The 17,551-nt window shown below is 43.1% G+C and overlaps 1 protein-coding gene across 1 annotated transcript; it reads left to right on the top strand.

Annotated features, from left to right (window-relative positions):
* The first annotated feature begins 7,138 nt into the window (after window positions 1-7,138).
* On the top strand, window positions 7,139-9,801 carry LOC307130447 (chymotrypsin B-like). The gene is made up of 7 exons (XM_079823416.1): window positions 7,139-7,443; window positions 7,563-7,663; window positions 7,756-7,835; window positions 7,940-8,021; window positions 8,813-8,993; window positions 9,103-9,233; window positions 9,317-9,801. The coding sequence occupies exons 1-7, from the start codon at window positions 7,296-7,298 to the stop codon at window positions 9,476-9,478; spliced, it is 885 nt and encodes a 294-aa protein (XP_079679542.1). The 5' UTR covers window positions 7,139-7,295; the 3' UTR covers window positions 9,479-9,801.
* The last annotated feature ends 7,750 nt before the right edge of the window (window positions 9,802-17,551 follow it).

Raw genomic sequence — 17,551 nt, 5'->3', positions numbered from 1 at the left:
TTGTATTTTAAAATGAATGGTCTGAGAGGAATACACGATAATTAGGCATAGTTTTGTGAAGACATGCAAACTGTCACGTTTATGTTCTGTCTGTTTCATTATCATGGACTTTTAGTTTGCATTCGTCAGTCACCTGTGTTTCCTTTGTTTTAGTTTCCCATCATTAATCTGTCACGGACACTCATTAATCATCACAGCTCTTTGTCATTGTCTCATAATCACTGTATATTTAAGTTCCTCTTCGTGCTTACTTCAGTGTACAGAAGTAATGGTGAAATGAAGCTTTGCGAAGCAATGAGGCTTTCCCCTCAACTGTATCAAAAAATGGTCCATTACTCTAAGCTTTTCAAGACTGTACACACTAACGACATCTTTTCAGACCTGGCGCCAGACACAAATTCATGGACAGGCATTACATTTTTTCAGGGGGGCACAAATTATATCAACCTCATTGCAAAATAACATGAAATATGCATTAAATGGACAAAAAAACAGAGGAAGAATTAACGGACCACTCCATTGACGCGATACAACAGAGGAGCCGTAAAGCATTGGGCCTAGCCTACTGAAGCAGTCTAAACACACGCAGGGCTCGACATTAACATATGTCCATGTCAGGACACTTGGACAAGTTGATTTTTTTAAAGGGGCAAATGAAAGACAATTTTACTTGCACGACTGGACAAGTAGCCTAGCTTAATTAAAACGGCAATAACAAAAAAATAACTAGGGAGTCACCAAAATGCAATAATGATTCTGCATTCATTTAGTCTAAGTGGTGATCGATAGTGCATAATAATATATAATGTATGTACTGACAAGGTTGCACAGCCTCTCGAGGAGAAATCAAAACAATTGAGCGCAGCAGACACAAATAAACTCAGTTAAAATACTGCCGTAGAAAATTTGGAGTTTTTATATTTATAACTTATGAGATACGCAACATCACACAACTAAGAGTGCTGAATACCATCACGATTGAAAATGTGACACTGATTCTTATGACAGTTCAAAAAACATGTAATTCATATTAAGTTACTTAAATTTTAGATGCAATATTGACTGTTTTGTTCTATTTTAGCAGCAAAAATAGTTCCAAAAAAATATCACAGGAGAACCACAGTGCATCTCACAGCAACACTCAAACATTTCTGAGCTCACTATCAACAAACCAATCAAATCTTTTTTTTAATTTAAAATCAGACCAAACACATTTTTATTTTTATTCAGGAGTTATGTATATACAAAATGATAACTTTCGATAACAGTGGCTGATAAAAAAAATATACAGTATATATTGTGCAAGCAAGCAAGGACTTTTGGTTGGTGGGATGTGACATGGAGTTGGTGAAGGGAGACAGGCTCATCCAGGGCAGACCCCGCCCCCAAGTGCCCACAAATGGTGCCGGGACTGCATGTTGTGGCCAAAAGTGGAAGAGCTGCATTTTACACCCCAAACGACCCAGTCATCTTGTTTGTTTCAAATAAAAATTCAGTTTGTGTTACGAAACTAACAATTTGTATTAAGTACAAATATTTAATCAATTCAAATTTCCCAAAACATACTGATAACATGTGCTTTCTCTCGGTGAGAGGTACAGACAACAGTACAGGCAATATTCATACCATTCTTTAGGGTTTCAGTAAAGGTAAATATCAAATTAAATAAATAAAAAATAAGACAAATCCATATTTCATATCTGGAAGCCGGGCTAAGTGAGCAAGCACTGTTACTGTACTCCTGTCAGGTTAGAGGTGTGTGATACCTCCAAAATCCAAACACACGACAACATGTTCTGAAATCAAGTGTTTAGTGACACATCCATAGGACAGACCCTCAGTCACTATTCAGAGACCAAATACAAACTTTAGAAAATATAAAGGAAGAAACAAACAATCAGTGGTTCTCTTGATTAAGCAAAATCATAACTGGAAATAATCATTAAAAATAATTGAATAATGTAGGAGGATAAATATTGGTTAAGGCTTTGATTATGGATTTAATTCGGATATATATAGGTATATTGAAGCGGCAGTGGATTTCAGAATCCAACCTTTCAGTAGATACCTGGAGAAATATGTGGAAAAGTTCGTCGGTGTCAGCCACCTCACCGAGGGGTTTTGGGTCAGACTCGACGGCAAGATCCGGCTGGTGATGCCCTGGGAAACTCCTGCTGGACACTGGCTAAGTAAATCAGCTTCTCCCTATGGATTAATGGATATTCTTTTGCTGTGGGAAAGGTAGAAGAGGATCCAGCAGCCAGCGTCCGGTCCCACTTACCATCCATCACCGCCCCAGAGACAGACCCAGCGCCCACACCCACCACAGATACAGAGCCAGAGCCCACCGCAGACGAAGCGACCCAGCGATTACCCACCACGGACATCGAGCCTGAACGAAAGCCCCCAGTGGAGCTAGAGCCAGCTGTCGGTGTCACCAGCTCTCTGTCCATTGGATGCCGCTTGGGCATCACCATCTCCTTCTGTCACCTCAGTCGGTAGGGCTCAAAGGACTACCTTAGCTCCTATTTCTATCACTGCTGCCATGGGTCGCCTCCATCATGGCCATCTCCTGGGTTGCTCTAGGATCTCATCGGCCGTCCGTTCCCTGGGTCCTATGATCATCCACTCCTCCATGGGCCCTTCCACCATCATCTTCTCCATGGCTCCTCCCACCATCATCGTCTCCATGGTCTCTCCCACCAGCTCCTCCATGGCGGCTACCAAAATCTGCTCCTCCCTGGTCATCTTTGTCTGTATGTCTGCCTACATTTACCAGCCCTCTGCCTGCCCCTTTCACCGGCCCTTCGCCTTCTCTTCGCCCACCTCCCAAACCCCCACCATCCCTCCCTCATCTCTTCTGTTTTGGCATAGGTTCACGCCTTCTGGGAGAGGCCGTAACGTCACGTGAATGTTCTGTATGTATCATTAGGTGTGTTCGACATCGGCTGCGGCTGGATGTAACCGATCGCCGAGAGTTGCCGCATGCAGGCAGGGAGGAGCTGAAGATGGAGACGTGAAGTCGGACACTTTCTGCTTCCCGCAGTGAAGCTCGCATTTTATCACAGCTGAAGTTAAATAAATGCAATATTTGTCAAATATACAGATGTTTCAGAGACATTTTCATTCAATACTTTATGTACTGCTCAATAAAGTGTCTGTTTGTACAATAATAAGAGTTCAACATAAGCCTATACTATTCAATTAAGTGGGGTATACATTTTATTTTGATAAACATGACACAATATAACATTGCAACTACATGAAAAGAGGTTTTACTGTTTTACTGTAAAAAAACTGATTTGTGAGCATTAGTGGAACTGAAGGTTTTAGAATAAACACGAAACACACGTGATTGCTGTCATGTTGTGAATCTGGTCAATGGTGGAACAGCTGTGTCATCATCAGAGCTTGTGCAGCCGCTCTGAAGAAGCTGCGCAGAATGCACCAACCGGCTGCTCTCAAATCATTCTCCAGTACTTTGATGGCATACGTCACAGTCATGTGGTGTCTGCACTGTCTCAAGTCGGACAAAATTTCTAACCAGCATGCACTGCTTCAAGTCAGCCGCCAATCGGTCTGTGCGACACTGTATTAAGTCGAATAAGCCTAGTATCATGGACTGTGTCACATGTTTCCTTTGTTCTAGTTTCCCGCCATTAATCTGGTGTCACGGACACTCATTAATCATCATAAGTTTGTCATTGTCTCATCGTATTGTTTGTGTGTAGACACTCTGTTACGTTGTCTTTGGATTATCTGAGTTTGTTTTATTAAAAAACCTTTTGTTTGTAGAAACCCGTATGAAACTTTTCATCATCTTCATCTGAAGCAGATTGTGACACAAACTGTTCTTCATTGAGGTCAACAGTTGAAATTGCACATGTACAGACACAAACACACTGATCGCTGACTTGAACAAGTTTAAAATAATATTTGGTTAAACTTTATTTTAAGGTGACAAAGTTACTTACTCAAATAAGTACTGAGTATTATTTATTAACTACATGTACATACTATAGAGTTGCGGTTAGGTTTTGGGTTTGGTTTAGGGTTAGTTACTTGTAATTATGCATAATTTACATCACCTTAAAATAAAGTGTTGCCAAATATTTTAGCTTGAGAGCATTTATATATATATATATAATCAAAAGAGGCTTAAGGAATACAAAATCAGCCATAAAACGAGCATGATATCATGCACAACTAGACTGTGTATGTACAGTCATTATACAAATCATTAACATTTATTATAAACATTTGCACAATGATCAAGTGTTAAAAAATAACCTGGCACTTCTGGTAACTCATGAACTTTAAAAAAGGAAGTTAACATTAGCAGGAAATCATGAGCAGAATCAGAACATGTGTTTGGAACAAGACGAGCCGGATTATCATAGAGATGAGGTAATTATGTTTTAAAACTATGTTTTAAGGTAATTATGTGTGAGATGGTGGTCCAGTGGGTTAAACCATGGAACTGATCTGCAGAAGGTTGCTGGTTCGATCCCAGCGGTCACCACCAGTGTGTCCTTGAGCAAGGCACTTTACTCCATGTTGCTCCAGTGGGATTGCTCCTGTAATAAGGGCACTGTAAGTCGCTTTGGATAAAAGCGTCTGCCAAATGCATAAATAAAAACATAAATAAAAGCAGTTTTCCTTCTTCTAAGCAGATATATTCTTTCACTTTCTCAGAAGTGTGTGTGAATGAAGCAAAGGCGTTTCCACATGTTTCTCAGTGGTTATGTCAAATATTTCACATATTCTATAGTGTTGATCATGAGCAATTTTGATTGTCTCTCCCAGCACTGTGTACTAACTGAAGCCAATACTGACGTGTGCCAACAAACTCTCGCGGCGACAAAATGGCTGTTTCATATTGCGCAGTCGGGCACAGTTACTCTCCACCGACTGCGCTGATCAAAAGCATGATGGGAAACGACTTGCTGACGACACTGCTTAATGCTTATTGGTTTAAACAACCGTGATGTATGGTTCTTTTTTAAAATGTTTGATTTTAAAACTCTGATATCATATTTTAATGTGTATATAAATTATGTGTGAATATTCTCAAACTCTCTGACTGTGCGATCTCTCTGTGGGTTGTGACTGTTGTCAAATTTATAAAAAATATAAAAACATGTAGCCTATGTAATTAAAGTAAAAATTATTGATAAAAATGGATGGGTGTCTTGTTCATCATATTTATTTTCATATAAAAGCATGAGAACTTAAATTACATCCAGTTTATCAGCAACAAAGTGCACGATTGTGAATCCCGCGATATCCGTTTGATCACGCAGATGTCTGATCCACTACGAGAAGAGAGAACTGTCCATTTTGCCTGCACTTTTTTCACTCCTCTCCTCACTGCAGCCGCCTAGTCTCAGCTGAATTTCAGGCGAGGCGCATCTTAAACAAGCCTATTGAGTGCTGATGAGTCTGGGCAAAGGATTATGGGAGATGTAGTCCTTGATGGAGTGACAGCTCAGGTTTTAATCAGGGGCACTCTGGTGATCGTGACTGTAATATTGTAAGGTAAAGAATTACTTTTAAATAACAATAACAAGTAATCTATAATGTATTACAGTTTGGAATTAACTTGCACGACATTGGTCACATGTTTCCTTTGTTCTAGTTTCCCGCCATTAATCTGGTGTCACGGACACTCATTAATCATCATAAATTTGTCATTGTTTCATCGTATTGTTTGTGTGTAGACACTCTGTTACGTTGTCTTTGGATTATCTGAGTTTGTTTTATTTAAGAGCCTTTTGTTTGTAGAAAGCCTTTTGAACCTTTTTATAATCTTCATCTGAAGCAGATTGTGACACAAACTGTTCTTCATTGAGGTCAACAGTTGAAATTGCACATGTACAGACACAAACACACTGATCGCTGACTTGAACAAGTTTAAAATAATATTTGGTTACACTTTATTTTAAGGTGAGGAAGTTACTTACTTACTTACTTAATATTTTATGTACTTACTATAGAGTTGCGGTTAGGTTTAGGGTTTGGTTTAGGGTTAGCTACTTGTAATTAAGCATAATTTGCGTCACCTTAAAATAAAGTGTTGCCATATACAGTATATATATATATATATATATATATATATATATATATATATATATATATATATATATATATATATATATATATATATATATTCACATTTACATACATTTACATTTATGCATTTAGCAGACGCTTTTATGATCCAAAGCGACTTACAACTTGGGGGTAAAATAAGTGATTGGTCATGAAGAGTCGAGTGAGCACAACAAGTGCCTGAAATACTCAGCCCGTGTACATTTCTCAGTGTAGCACAGGCTAGGGAGGGAAAAGGGAAGAAAGAGGAATTAATTATTTATTTTTTTAAGAGGTTAAATGCTCACGGAAGAGATGAGTTTTTAGTTGACTTTTGAATGTTGTCAACGAATCAGTGTTTCGGATATATTTATATATATATATATATATATATTTTATTTTTTTTTATTTTTTTTTTAATCAAAAGAGGCTTAAGGAAAACAAAATCAGCCATAAAACGGACATGATATCATGTACAACTAGACTGTGTATGTACAGTAATTATACCAATCATTAACATTTATTATAAACTTTTGCATAATGATCCAGTGTAAAAAAATAGCCTGGCACTTCTGGTAACTCATGAACTTTAAAAAGGAAGTTTACAATAGCAGGAAATCAAGAGCAGATTCAGAACATGTGTTTGGAACAAGACGAGCCGGATTATCACAGAGATGAGGTAATTATATTTTAAAAGCAGTTTTCCTTCTTCTAGGCAGACATATTCTTTCACTTTCTCAGAAGTGTGTATAAATGAAGCTAAGGTGTTTCAACATTTTTTTCAGTGGTTATGTAAAATATCTAACAAATTCTATAGTGTTGATCATGAGCAATTTTGATTTTCTTTCCCAGCACTGTGTACAAACTGAAGCCAATACTTTATATCGTGAGGAATTTGCAAACGGTCAAAAACATAATGGTAAAGCCACTAATTTACTGTGAGCATTTCAGAAATAATATTTTTATTCTTCACTTCATTTACGGAAAAAAATTTATGTATAATGAATAAAACCTCACAGCAGACAACAATAAAAACTCTTTCCATCAGAAACATTTCACAACCTACAATGACAGAGGAAGAATGATGCTTAACAAAGGAATAGAAATACGTCAGAAACACCTTCAGAAGATGCAGATGCAGATTGTCTCCAGCGATAACAGATCTCTCAACATTCCTCAGCTGTGAGCTCATTTGAGCTGCTGGGATGGACCTCGATCACGTCCCACATTTATCAGCTGCTGTATATGATATAAAAGCAAGAGAGAGCACTTACAGTACAACAGTCAGACATCACAAACTCTACATCATGATCTTCACCATCACCTGCCTTGCCCTGGTGGCCTCTGCTCTGGGTAAGTGTCTCCTTTAGAAGTTCACAAGAAAAGTGATGGGTGAATATATATTTACAAAATGCTAAACCTACATAAAAAGCTTCATTCTTGTGTCATGAACTTCTGTTCTTTATCAACAGGTTGTGGAGTGCCAGCGATTAAGCCACAGACGATTGGCAGCAAGATTGTGAACGGACAGAATGCCATCTCTGGTTCTTGGCCCTGGCAGGTCTCTCTCCAGGTAACTGTGTATTGGCCAGCTTTTATCATGAATTTGCCTGATTTGTTCAAAGAGTGTATGTCATGTTTTTAATGATTTTACCTCTGAAACAGCAACCCGATGGATTCCACATCTGCGGTGGATCCCTGATCAACCAGAACTGGGTTCTCACTGCTGCTCACTGCGCTGTCAAGTAAGAGCCTTCAATCTGACAAACATCACATACAATAGTGCTTAAAAGATGCTGTTGCTCTTTTCTTTTTACAGTTAGTTCTGTCTTTACCTCTCTCTTTTTAGGGTGAGCTATCACCGTGTCATTCTTGGAGAACAAGATCGTGGCTCCAATGTTGAACCCATCCAGATCAGACTAGTTTCCAAGGTAAAAATGTTGAATGATTTCAGAGATGAATATCAAAGTGAGAGATCAACTCATACTATTTATTTAAATGTTCAGTAACTGAACACTTTTTAATTGTTTGTACATTTCTGCTTTTTTACACAACTCAATTGAACTGAATCAACACTGAACTGACTTGAGCTGAATAATGACAATATTGTGTTTTTAGACAGCTTTACAGCAGAATTTAAATTTGTCTTATATTTGATGAAGTTTGCATCACTGATTCTGTTATTTTACTCTTTTTGTGATGATCAATATTTGTATAAGGAGCTATAAAAATAAAGTTGCCTCCCTTGACAATAATACAACAACTGATCACTGGACTAGAACAATAAAAACAATACAAATAATATGCATTATGAATGTTCATTATGAATCCATTATTATCATTTTAAATAACTTGTTGTGTGAAAGTTTATCCAAACAAGATTTTTTATCTTACCTGTTAAATTGAATTAAGTGCGGAAATTTAGTCAAATTATCTCTAGTTTAGATTGTGGTTCATGTCTGTCAGCTTCGCCATCACCTACATGCGAGTTTACTCCTAAAATGACCTAAATAGATTTACAGATTTAAAATTGAGCATAAGAAAGAAAATATCTGTACCATATTCTCAAATGGCCATTCATGCTGAGGGTTAGAGGAAAAAGGGCATGAAAGGCTTAAGACAACAAGAAGAAATAAAACATGCTTATATCTTAGATTACCTTCCATAGAATCAGCTTCCTCTAATAACCGTCCATCTTTTTCGGTCCTTTCTGTCTGTGCAGGTCATCACCCATCCGCTCTACAGCAGCACAACCTTCAACAATGACATTGCGTTGCTGAAACTTGCGTCTCCAGTTGTCTTCACTCCCCGTATCTCTCCTGTGTGTCTGCCTCCATCAACCATCAACATCCTGCCTGGAACCCGCTGCTTCACCACTGGATGGGGAGCGACTGCCTTCACAAGTAAGTTAGACAAAGACAAATTGCAAAAAATACTCTTGTATATTATTTGTTTTTTTGTTTTTCACTTGACTCTGAACATCCTGTCTGATGTTTTCTTCTCTTTTTTTAGTGAGTCCTCTAATCCTGCAGCAAACAGGTCTGCCCATCACGAGTCCTGCTGTGTGCAGACAGATCTGGGGTCAGAGCACAATCACTGATGCCATGATCTGTGCTGGAGCCTCTGGATCCTCATCTTGCATGGTTTGTGAAGACAGATCAAGACAAACACATTACCATAGCAATGTTGCTGCTGTTTCAGTCTCAAATGTGTGTGTTTCCCACAGGGTGATTCTGGTGGACCTCTGGTGTGTGAGAGATCAGGCGTCTGGACTCTGGTGGGGTCTGTGTCCTGGGGCAAAAGCAATTGTGACACCCGTTTCCCAGTGGTCTACGCCCGCATCTCCCCACAGCGCTCCTGGATCGACAAGACTATCACTTCCAACTAGAGCTCCAGTCCGAGCATTTACCCTTCAAAGGAGGCAAAAGCAGACTTTAGTCATTAATCTGTATTACAGTTGATCCTTGTTGATGGTCTTTTTGTTCTTGGCTTTTGTCCTTGCGTCGGTCCGGGTTCCAGTGACCTGCCTGTTATCTTACTGTTTTGCTTTTCGTTCATGTTACATGTTACTGTTTTAAACAAATAGTGAAAATTCTCAATAAAATGAAATGAACACAATAAATTGTAATGAAGAGCGTACTCATTTATCTAAACTCAAAACAGTGATCATAATCCACATAAAGTACTGCAAATAAAATGAAATTAAGTGTTCCTAGTAGTTTTAATACTTAATTTGCAATTAAAAAACTGTTCCACTTTCACAGGAACAAATGACAGACAACAATGTAATATTTAACAGCAGTGCAGACGAAGCTACTATATACTAACTTACAAACAAGTCCGGTTTATCAGATGTTCTCACCTGTACAGATAAACTATTTGCCAAAGGTAATGAAAGGCACATGATCTTTCTCTTTTCACCAAACATACAGGCATTGATAAAGACAGCCACAAAAATCCTTCTGATCACATGATCATGTTGAAATTCCTCTTTGGTATTCACTTTTGTTGACATGCCAAGATGACACAGATCAATCTGTTTAATCCTCTATCCATGGTGCTGAAACCTGTGTGACGTCTTCAACCAGAAGCCAAAGAGACTCAGATACAAACACTCATGTTTCATATACTGATTCAGACAATCACTAAAATCAAGTCATAGTCATGTTCTCTTTTATAGTGCTAAATAATTCTGATTGCTAACAGATTGAGCTCTACTTATGATTGTTTGTTAGTCTACTGTGACTGGATGACTTAGTACTCTTTTGTCTTTCAGATTTATAAAATTACCTAATGAACACAACTTATAAAAGATTTGAAACGATTTTTGAAAATGAGGATTTTGCAACTTTTTTGACAAATTTTGACTGATGTGACCATTGTCAATAGAACACAATGTCTTCATGGGGGAGAGTCTCAGAAATAACCAAGTCTGTCAAACACAGAGAGCTTCATGACGTTGATCACGGTGCTGTTTGCACAATAGTCCAAAAACCCAAGAACACACAAAACCTGCCCCTCTGAGTAACAGAAGAAATGCAACACAACACTAATGAGTCATTTCTTCCTTCATGTTGCTAAACAAATTCAAGAGTGGTTTCATGATCACTAGGAGGAAGTCTAGTCTCTTCCACTGTCCCCTCAATCACCAGATCTAAATGTAGTTGAAGAAAAGAAGTTTCCTCACCCTTCATCTCTCAATGAGCAGGATTTTTTTTTTCTTTGAGGAATAAATTAGTATATAAATAAAGATCTGGATTTGTTTGAAAGCAGTTATAACACCTGAAGTTTGGCGTCTCCACTGGTGATGGAAACTCATTGTTTTTCTGAAAGCTGCTGTGTTTCATTTTTCTTCTTTGAGAAACTTAATCATACACACAAAATCATATCCTCCTTCTGAAAGCTAAACGTTTAAAGACTTGTAACAATGGGAGGACATCATTGTTTACTAGCATTGTTGTCATGGATCATTTGTGAATATTTGAGAGGTAACTGATGAGTAAAACTGAAACTTAAACTTTTAGCTTCACTTGTTTTTTTTAATGAATGGTCTGAGAGGACTGCACAATAATTAGGCTATTATATTTTGTGCCGTGTGAAATCCAATCCACAATAGTTTTGTGTAGACTTGCAAACTGTTCTTCACTGTCATTGATGTTTAAAAATAATATTTAAGCTTGAGAGCATAATTTTTTTAAATAAAATCAAAAGAGGCATCAACCATAAATTGAACAAGAAATTATGCACAGCTAGACTCTGTATCATAGCAAAAATAATGAAAACAGTATTGTGAAAACAGTAAAATGTGTACCATTCTGGTTTACTTACTGCTTGATCCTTTATGATCCTTTATTTTGTTTAACCCCATTTGTCACTTCAGAAAAAAAAGCCTGTGAAAGAAAGAGATAAAAATAAAAACATTAGTGACAATTCTGTTTACAAATACAGGACCCTTGGGCACTTATCGGTGCACGCTTCGTTGACAGAAAATGTGTGCAGGTCCCCTACCTCTTAATGGAAGTCAATGCAAGTGTTTTCATAGACATAGAGTTTTTAACTCAAAGGTGGTCTCTGCAGTGCCATAAGCACTAGAGACAAATCCCAAGAGGGTATAGAGTGAGGACGAGGCGGCTTTAGGCCCAATCCCAATTTTATTTTATACCCCTTTGCATTCCTCTACCCCTACACCTACCCGTTCCCCTTGCCCCTTGCCCCTTGAAAGAGAGTGGCAAGGCGTAGGGGTGAAAATATTCCCCTAAGAAATGGGACACCCCTACTATAACATTACACGTCATCATATCCCGTTTTCTTTTATTAGTGTCCTGTGACATTTAACCAGTATAAACAGCAATGAAGTGCACATATCTAACAGAAATCTGGCGCGAGCACGTTTAACAGATTACTCACTCCCAACGTTGTTTTGCGCTGTAATCGGACTTAATAAAACGGCACTCGTTTTCAGTTCAAAAACGTATGAGCCTTCGAGTTTCCTAAGCCGATACAGAATGATACAGAACATATAAGACTGGTGGAGCCACTTTTCCATCAGGCTACACTGTTCCCCTTAGAGGGAACTCGAACTGCGTCATCGTGATGACACTTTGGGGAACGCCCCTTCGCGTCAAGCGTCTGAAGAAACCGTAGAATCAGCCCAATCCGATTGGTGTTGCGTGATGACGTAGTATGTGACGGCATACCCGGAAGACACAAAGAGACGTCCTGAACACAACAGAGATAGCTTTTTGCTCTTCAGCGTTAGCGCTCTGTGTTACCAGTCTGTGAGTATTTGGTGTTGTTATCTACCCACGTTGTTTTCTCAAGCATGCAGGGCTCGCGAATTCCATGGCCGATCCCGTGCTGTTGAGGCAGCACGGTTGATCTATCATGGACTCGCAGATGGGTCTGTCAAGGGAACTTGAGAGTGCTTAAGGCATCGTCTCCTTCCCGGTGACAGCTCCATTGTTCTCCTTCCCCGCGTGGAAGCCCGCGCTGCGGCTTCTTCCCCCGGGGTGGAGGACCCGATGCGTGAGCTGTCTAATTCTGAGGAATTGGATGGGCTCCGTATCGAGGCTCGCCTTTTCTAATGCTGATTTCAACCTCGCTTTGCCGAGGCGGCGCGCAGGTTTGGGTCTGTTATTAGAGTTATACAACGTGATACGGTGAGTAGGGATACTGTGGGTGCGAGGCATGCAGTCAGCTCCTGAGGGGGCGGGCTGTTTTTTATTCAGAAATATCTCGACGGTACTGCCGTGCGCCTTCGGGTGTTTCAGCCTCGCGCCTGTTTGGCTTTTTTCTCGAGGGATGAAAGCCAGTTGTATTACGGCTTGAACCACGTTGCTGAGGCAACGTGTGGTTTATGAGTTCGTTTAAATACAATAAAACAGTATCGTCTGATGAGTTGTGGCTTTGAGGAGTTAGACATTCAGCCTATCATTCAGATCATGTTTTACCGTATTTGTGAAATGTGATACTGTTTGGCTTTCTTCTCAAGTGGTGAAAGCCAATTGTATTATAACGGCTTGAGCCACGTTGTTGAGGCAACGTGTGGTTTATGAGCCGTATATAATACAATAAAGCAGTATCATCTGATGATTGTGGCTGCGTTTAATTCTGAGGAATTAAATAAGATCTGACTTTGAGGAGTTAGATATACAGCCTATCATTCAGACCAGGTTGCACGGGTTGGGTGATTATGATGACATTTAATTCTGAGGAATTGAGTGTCATGTTATCTGACTTAGTTAAGTTAGATACTTTAATCAGTCTGTCGCCCAAGCGTGTTTGACTTGTCTGGATATCATCTAAGATTGGAGGTTGCGGCTCTGTCGAGCTGCTCCCTTAGATGAGGCCCCTGCTGGCTGGCCCCCTCTCCCGGGTAGGAGCGATCGAGGTCGCCTCCCCTGTGGAGCTTTTGGGAATCGATGTTGTGCTCCCGCCGTCTAGTACGCTTCGGGCCACATCGTTTCTCAGCGCACGTGTGCTGCACCAGCCGCCTCTAGCAAGACCTGCGGCGGTCCAGCAAACGCGCACGCACACCGAAAATCTTCCTCGATTTCGCCCTGCCGGTTAGCCGCTTCAGGGGGTCGGGGAGGAGGCTCGGTGTGCGTGCGCGTTTGCTGGACCGCCGCAGGCTCGGTTATGCCTCCGAATATATCTGCATGGGCCCTGGGTACTGTAGATCGGGGTTACAGGCCGCAGTTCAGTTCCCTCCCCCGAAGTCTAACGGGGCGGTTTGGATTGTGGTCGGCACAGAGCAGGTGTGGGTAATGGAACAGGAAGAACACTCCCTGTGGGTTAAGGAGGCTTTGAACGTATTCCTCCGCCAGTCAGGGAGTCCGGGTTCTACAGCCGGTACTTCATAGTTCCTAAGAAAGATGGCCAGTTGCGTCCAACTTTAGATCGGAGGTACTTGGATCGTTCTCCAAGGAGATTCAGATTCAAGATGCTTGAGTGTCGTGATTCAGATCCAGTCTGAGGACTGGTCTGTCATGGTGGATCTAAAGAGGACACATACTTCCATGTTCCATCCTTCTGTGTCACGGGGGATTCCTGAGGTTCGCTTTCGGGGGCGAAGCGTATCATTATCAGGTTCCTCCATTCGGGCATCACTGTGTAGCAGTTTAGGACTGCTGGGACTTGCGGCAGCTGCGTCCAACAGAATTTCTCTTGGCCTTCTGCACGAGACCCCTACAGTGGTGGCTGGGAACCAGGGAGGTTTTCCTTGAGGGGAAGATCATTCTGTATGATCAGGGTAACGCGCAGATGCCTTCGTTCCCTCGTCATATGGAAGAGACCTTGGTTCCTGTCCCGGGGGCCAGTGCTGGGAGCATCATGTTGCCAGGAAACCGTTTCAACAGACGCATCCCTCACTGGTTGGGACACGGTCATGGAAGGCCGCTTTTCCAGAGGTCTGTGGGAGACCCGGCGTTCTTCCTGGCACATCAACTGCCTGGAAATGCTGGCGGTCTACAAAGCTCTAAGGAGCTTTCTCCCGGACCTCCACGCCCACCATGTACTGATACGATCCGACAACATGTCGGCAGTATCGTATCTAAACCACCAGGGGGGCCTGAGGTCGCGCCCTCTTTGCAGACTGGCGCATCAGGTTCTCCTGTGGTCCCAGGGGAGGTTGTCATCCCTCAGGGCGATGTATATCCCCGGGGACCAAAACTAGGGAGCCGACATCCTGTCGAGGCAGGGGCTGAGGCCCGGGGAATGGCGACTCCACCCCGAGGTGGTGGAGGCTATGTGCGAGCGGTTGGGCCCGGTGGAAGTGGATCTATTTGCGTCTCAAGAGACGTCCCACTGCCCGCTGTGGTTCTCCCTCACTCATCCGGCCCTGCTGGGGCTGGATGCCATGGCACAGATGTGGCCGAGGCTACGTCTGTACGCTTTTCCCCCGATCACTCTGCTCCCGGGAGTTCTGGAGCGTGTCCGCCGGGAGGGCATCAGCCTTCTCTTAGAAGCACCCCGGTGGCCCACTTGAGTATGGTTCTCCGACATCATCTACCTGCGGGACGGTCCCCCATGGCAGGTCTCTCTGAGGAGGGACCTGCTATCTCAGGCCGAGGGCACGATTTAAGCCTACCCCCGGCCAGAGGTGTGGGGTCTCTGGGTCTGGCCCTTGAGGGTGCCCAGTACCTAGTAGAGGGCCTGTCGGCGGGTGTCGTAGAGACTCTACTCAGCTCCAGAGCTCCTTCCAGCAGGAGGTTGTACAGCCTGAAGTGGAATGTTTTCCACTTGGCGTAGAGAGCGGGAGGTGAACCCAGTTATCTGCCCGGTGGCTTCAGTGCTGGAGTTCCGTCAAGACCGCTTCTCCGCCGGTCTTTCCCCGTCCACAATTAAGGCGTATGTGGCTGCCATTTGGGCTTTCCACGCACCTCTAAGTGATGGGCCGTTGGGAAGGCACCATCTGGTTGTACGATTCCTCCGTGGGGCTCGGAGGATGAGGCCTGCGGCTCATTCCAGGGTCCCAACCTGGGACCTGGTGGTGGTGCTCGAGGGTTTGGCTGAGGCCCCCTTTGAGCCGCCGGAGTCGGCTGAGGCGAGAATACTGACCTTCAAGGTGGCTTTTTTCCTTGCCATCACTTCTCTGAGGAGAGTGGGGGACCTCCAGGCCTTGGCTATCACGCCGACTTGCCTGGAGTTTGCCCCTGGCATGGTAAAGGCCATCTTGCATCCCAGTCAGGGCTACGTGCCCAAGGTGCCATCTAATGTGGCACGGTCAGTGGTTCTCCAGGCATTTCATCCTCCGCCTCACGTGACGGCGGAAGAGAGCAGACTTCACCTCCTCTGCCCTGTGCGGGCATTGAGGATTTACTTGGAGAAGTCTGCTCAGTGGAGAAAGTCAGACCAGCTGTTGGTGTGTTTTGGTTGGAAAGGGCTGCCTGCGTCAAAGCAGACGATCTGTAACTGGATTGTCCAGGCTATAGCCATGGCTTATCGGGTGCGCAACTTGCCTTCACCTTTAGCCGTGAGGGCCCATTCTACCAGGAGCATGGCCTCCTCGGTGGCCCTCCTTTCTGGAGCCTCTATGCAAGAGATCTGCGAGGCGGCTGGGTGGGCCACACCTTCATTCGTTATTACAGTCTGCATCTCCCTGAGACGCCTGGCGCGAGAGTGCTCGCCCCCTAGTTGTGCCTGGGTTCCAGCTTCACACTGGGGCAGGTATGATTGGTGCGGGATAGTTGGTACTCGTTCCCCAAAGTGTCATCACGATGACGCAGTTCGAGTTCCCTCGAAGGGGAACATCTCGGGTTATGACTATAACCCTTGTTCCCCGAGAAGGGAATGAGACACTGCGTCTTGTGTCCACCCAATCATCAGAGTGCTCGCTTCATCGCAAGAACGCTATCTCTGTTGTGTTCAGGACGTCTCTTTGTATCTTCCGGGTATGCCGTCACATACTACGTCATCACGCAACACCAATCGGATTGGGCTGATTCTACTGTTTCTTCAGACGCTTGACATGAAGGGGCGTTCCCCAAAGTGTCATCACGATGACGCAGTGTCTCGTTCCCTTCTCGGGGAACAAGGGTTATAGTCATAACCCGAGACGTTCTTTTTGTTTATATTAACCATTCCATTCCATGCTGATCCGAGCCGGCCGGTACAGATATAGTTTTGTTTTCTACTGTGGTGCTGCGATAACGATCATACGTTATACGTCAAGTCAGTCGTTGCCTTTGTAACGCAAGAGTTTACAGACGATACGTGACGTAAATATCAACTGGGTTATGAAGGATGACAAGATATATTTTTTTTACTATCATTAATTTGTATTGACATCACTCAAATAGTGCGTTTAGCAAGCTACGGAGAAACTAGCAGCCAGGCGACAGACAAGTGATCATCTTCTGTGGGTCTTCTTCTGGTGACGCGTGATGTGCGTGGTGGGAGCGGCAGTGCTGGTGATATGCGGCGATAGCGGCAACATACACTTTAAGAGTGTAGGGAGACAGCCTTCGCTCCAGTCCATCTTGCAGGAAGGAAGGCACTGACCTAACCGAGCAAGTTCGGGGGGGTTCCTGTCTTGACGTACACCATTTGACGAATAGGTTCCACTTCAATGCATAGAGGTGTCTCGTAGCGGGAACTCTAGCGGAAGTGATGGTGATGGCCACACCCTGTGGTAGGTCACCTAGAACTTCCACGTCCCGTCCTGGGACCAGACATGGAGTTTCCAGAGGTCCAGACGCGGGTGCCATAGGGATGCCCCATCTCTGAGTCGGAAGGTCCTTCCTCAAAGGAATGGGCCAAGGAGGTGCTATCGCGAGGAGCATCAGTCACGGGAACCAGGTCCGGTTGAGTAAATAGGGCGCAACCAACAAGACCTGCACCTCATGCTCCCTGACTTTGCACAATGTCTGTGCAAGAAGGCTCCCTGGGGGAAACACATACTTGCATAGGCCCCGGGGCCAGCTGTGAGCCAGTGCGTCCATGCCGAGGGAACCCTTCGGTC

Source organism: Gobio gobio, assembly GCF_949357685.1.
Source record: "Gobio gobio genome assembly, chromosome: 8".
In the NCBI taxonomy this organism is placed as follows: Eukaryota; Metazoa; Chordata; class Actinopteri; order Cypriniformes; family Gobionidae; genus Gobio; species Gobio gobio.
This window is presented reverse-complemented; position numbering and strand designations above follow the sequence as displayed.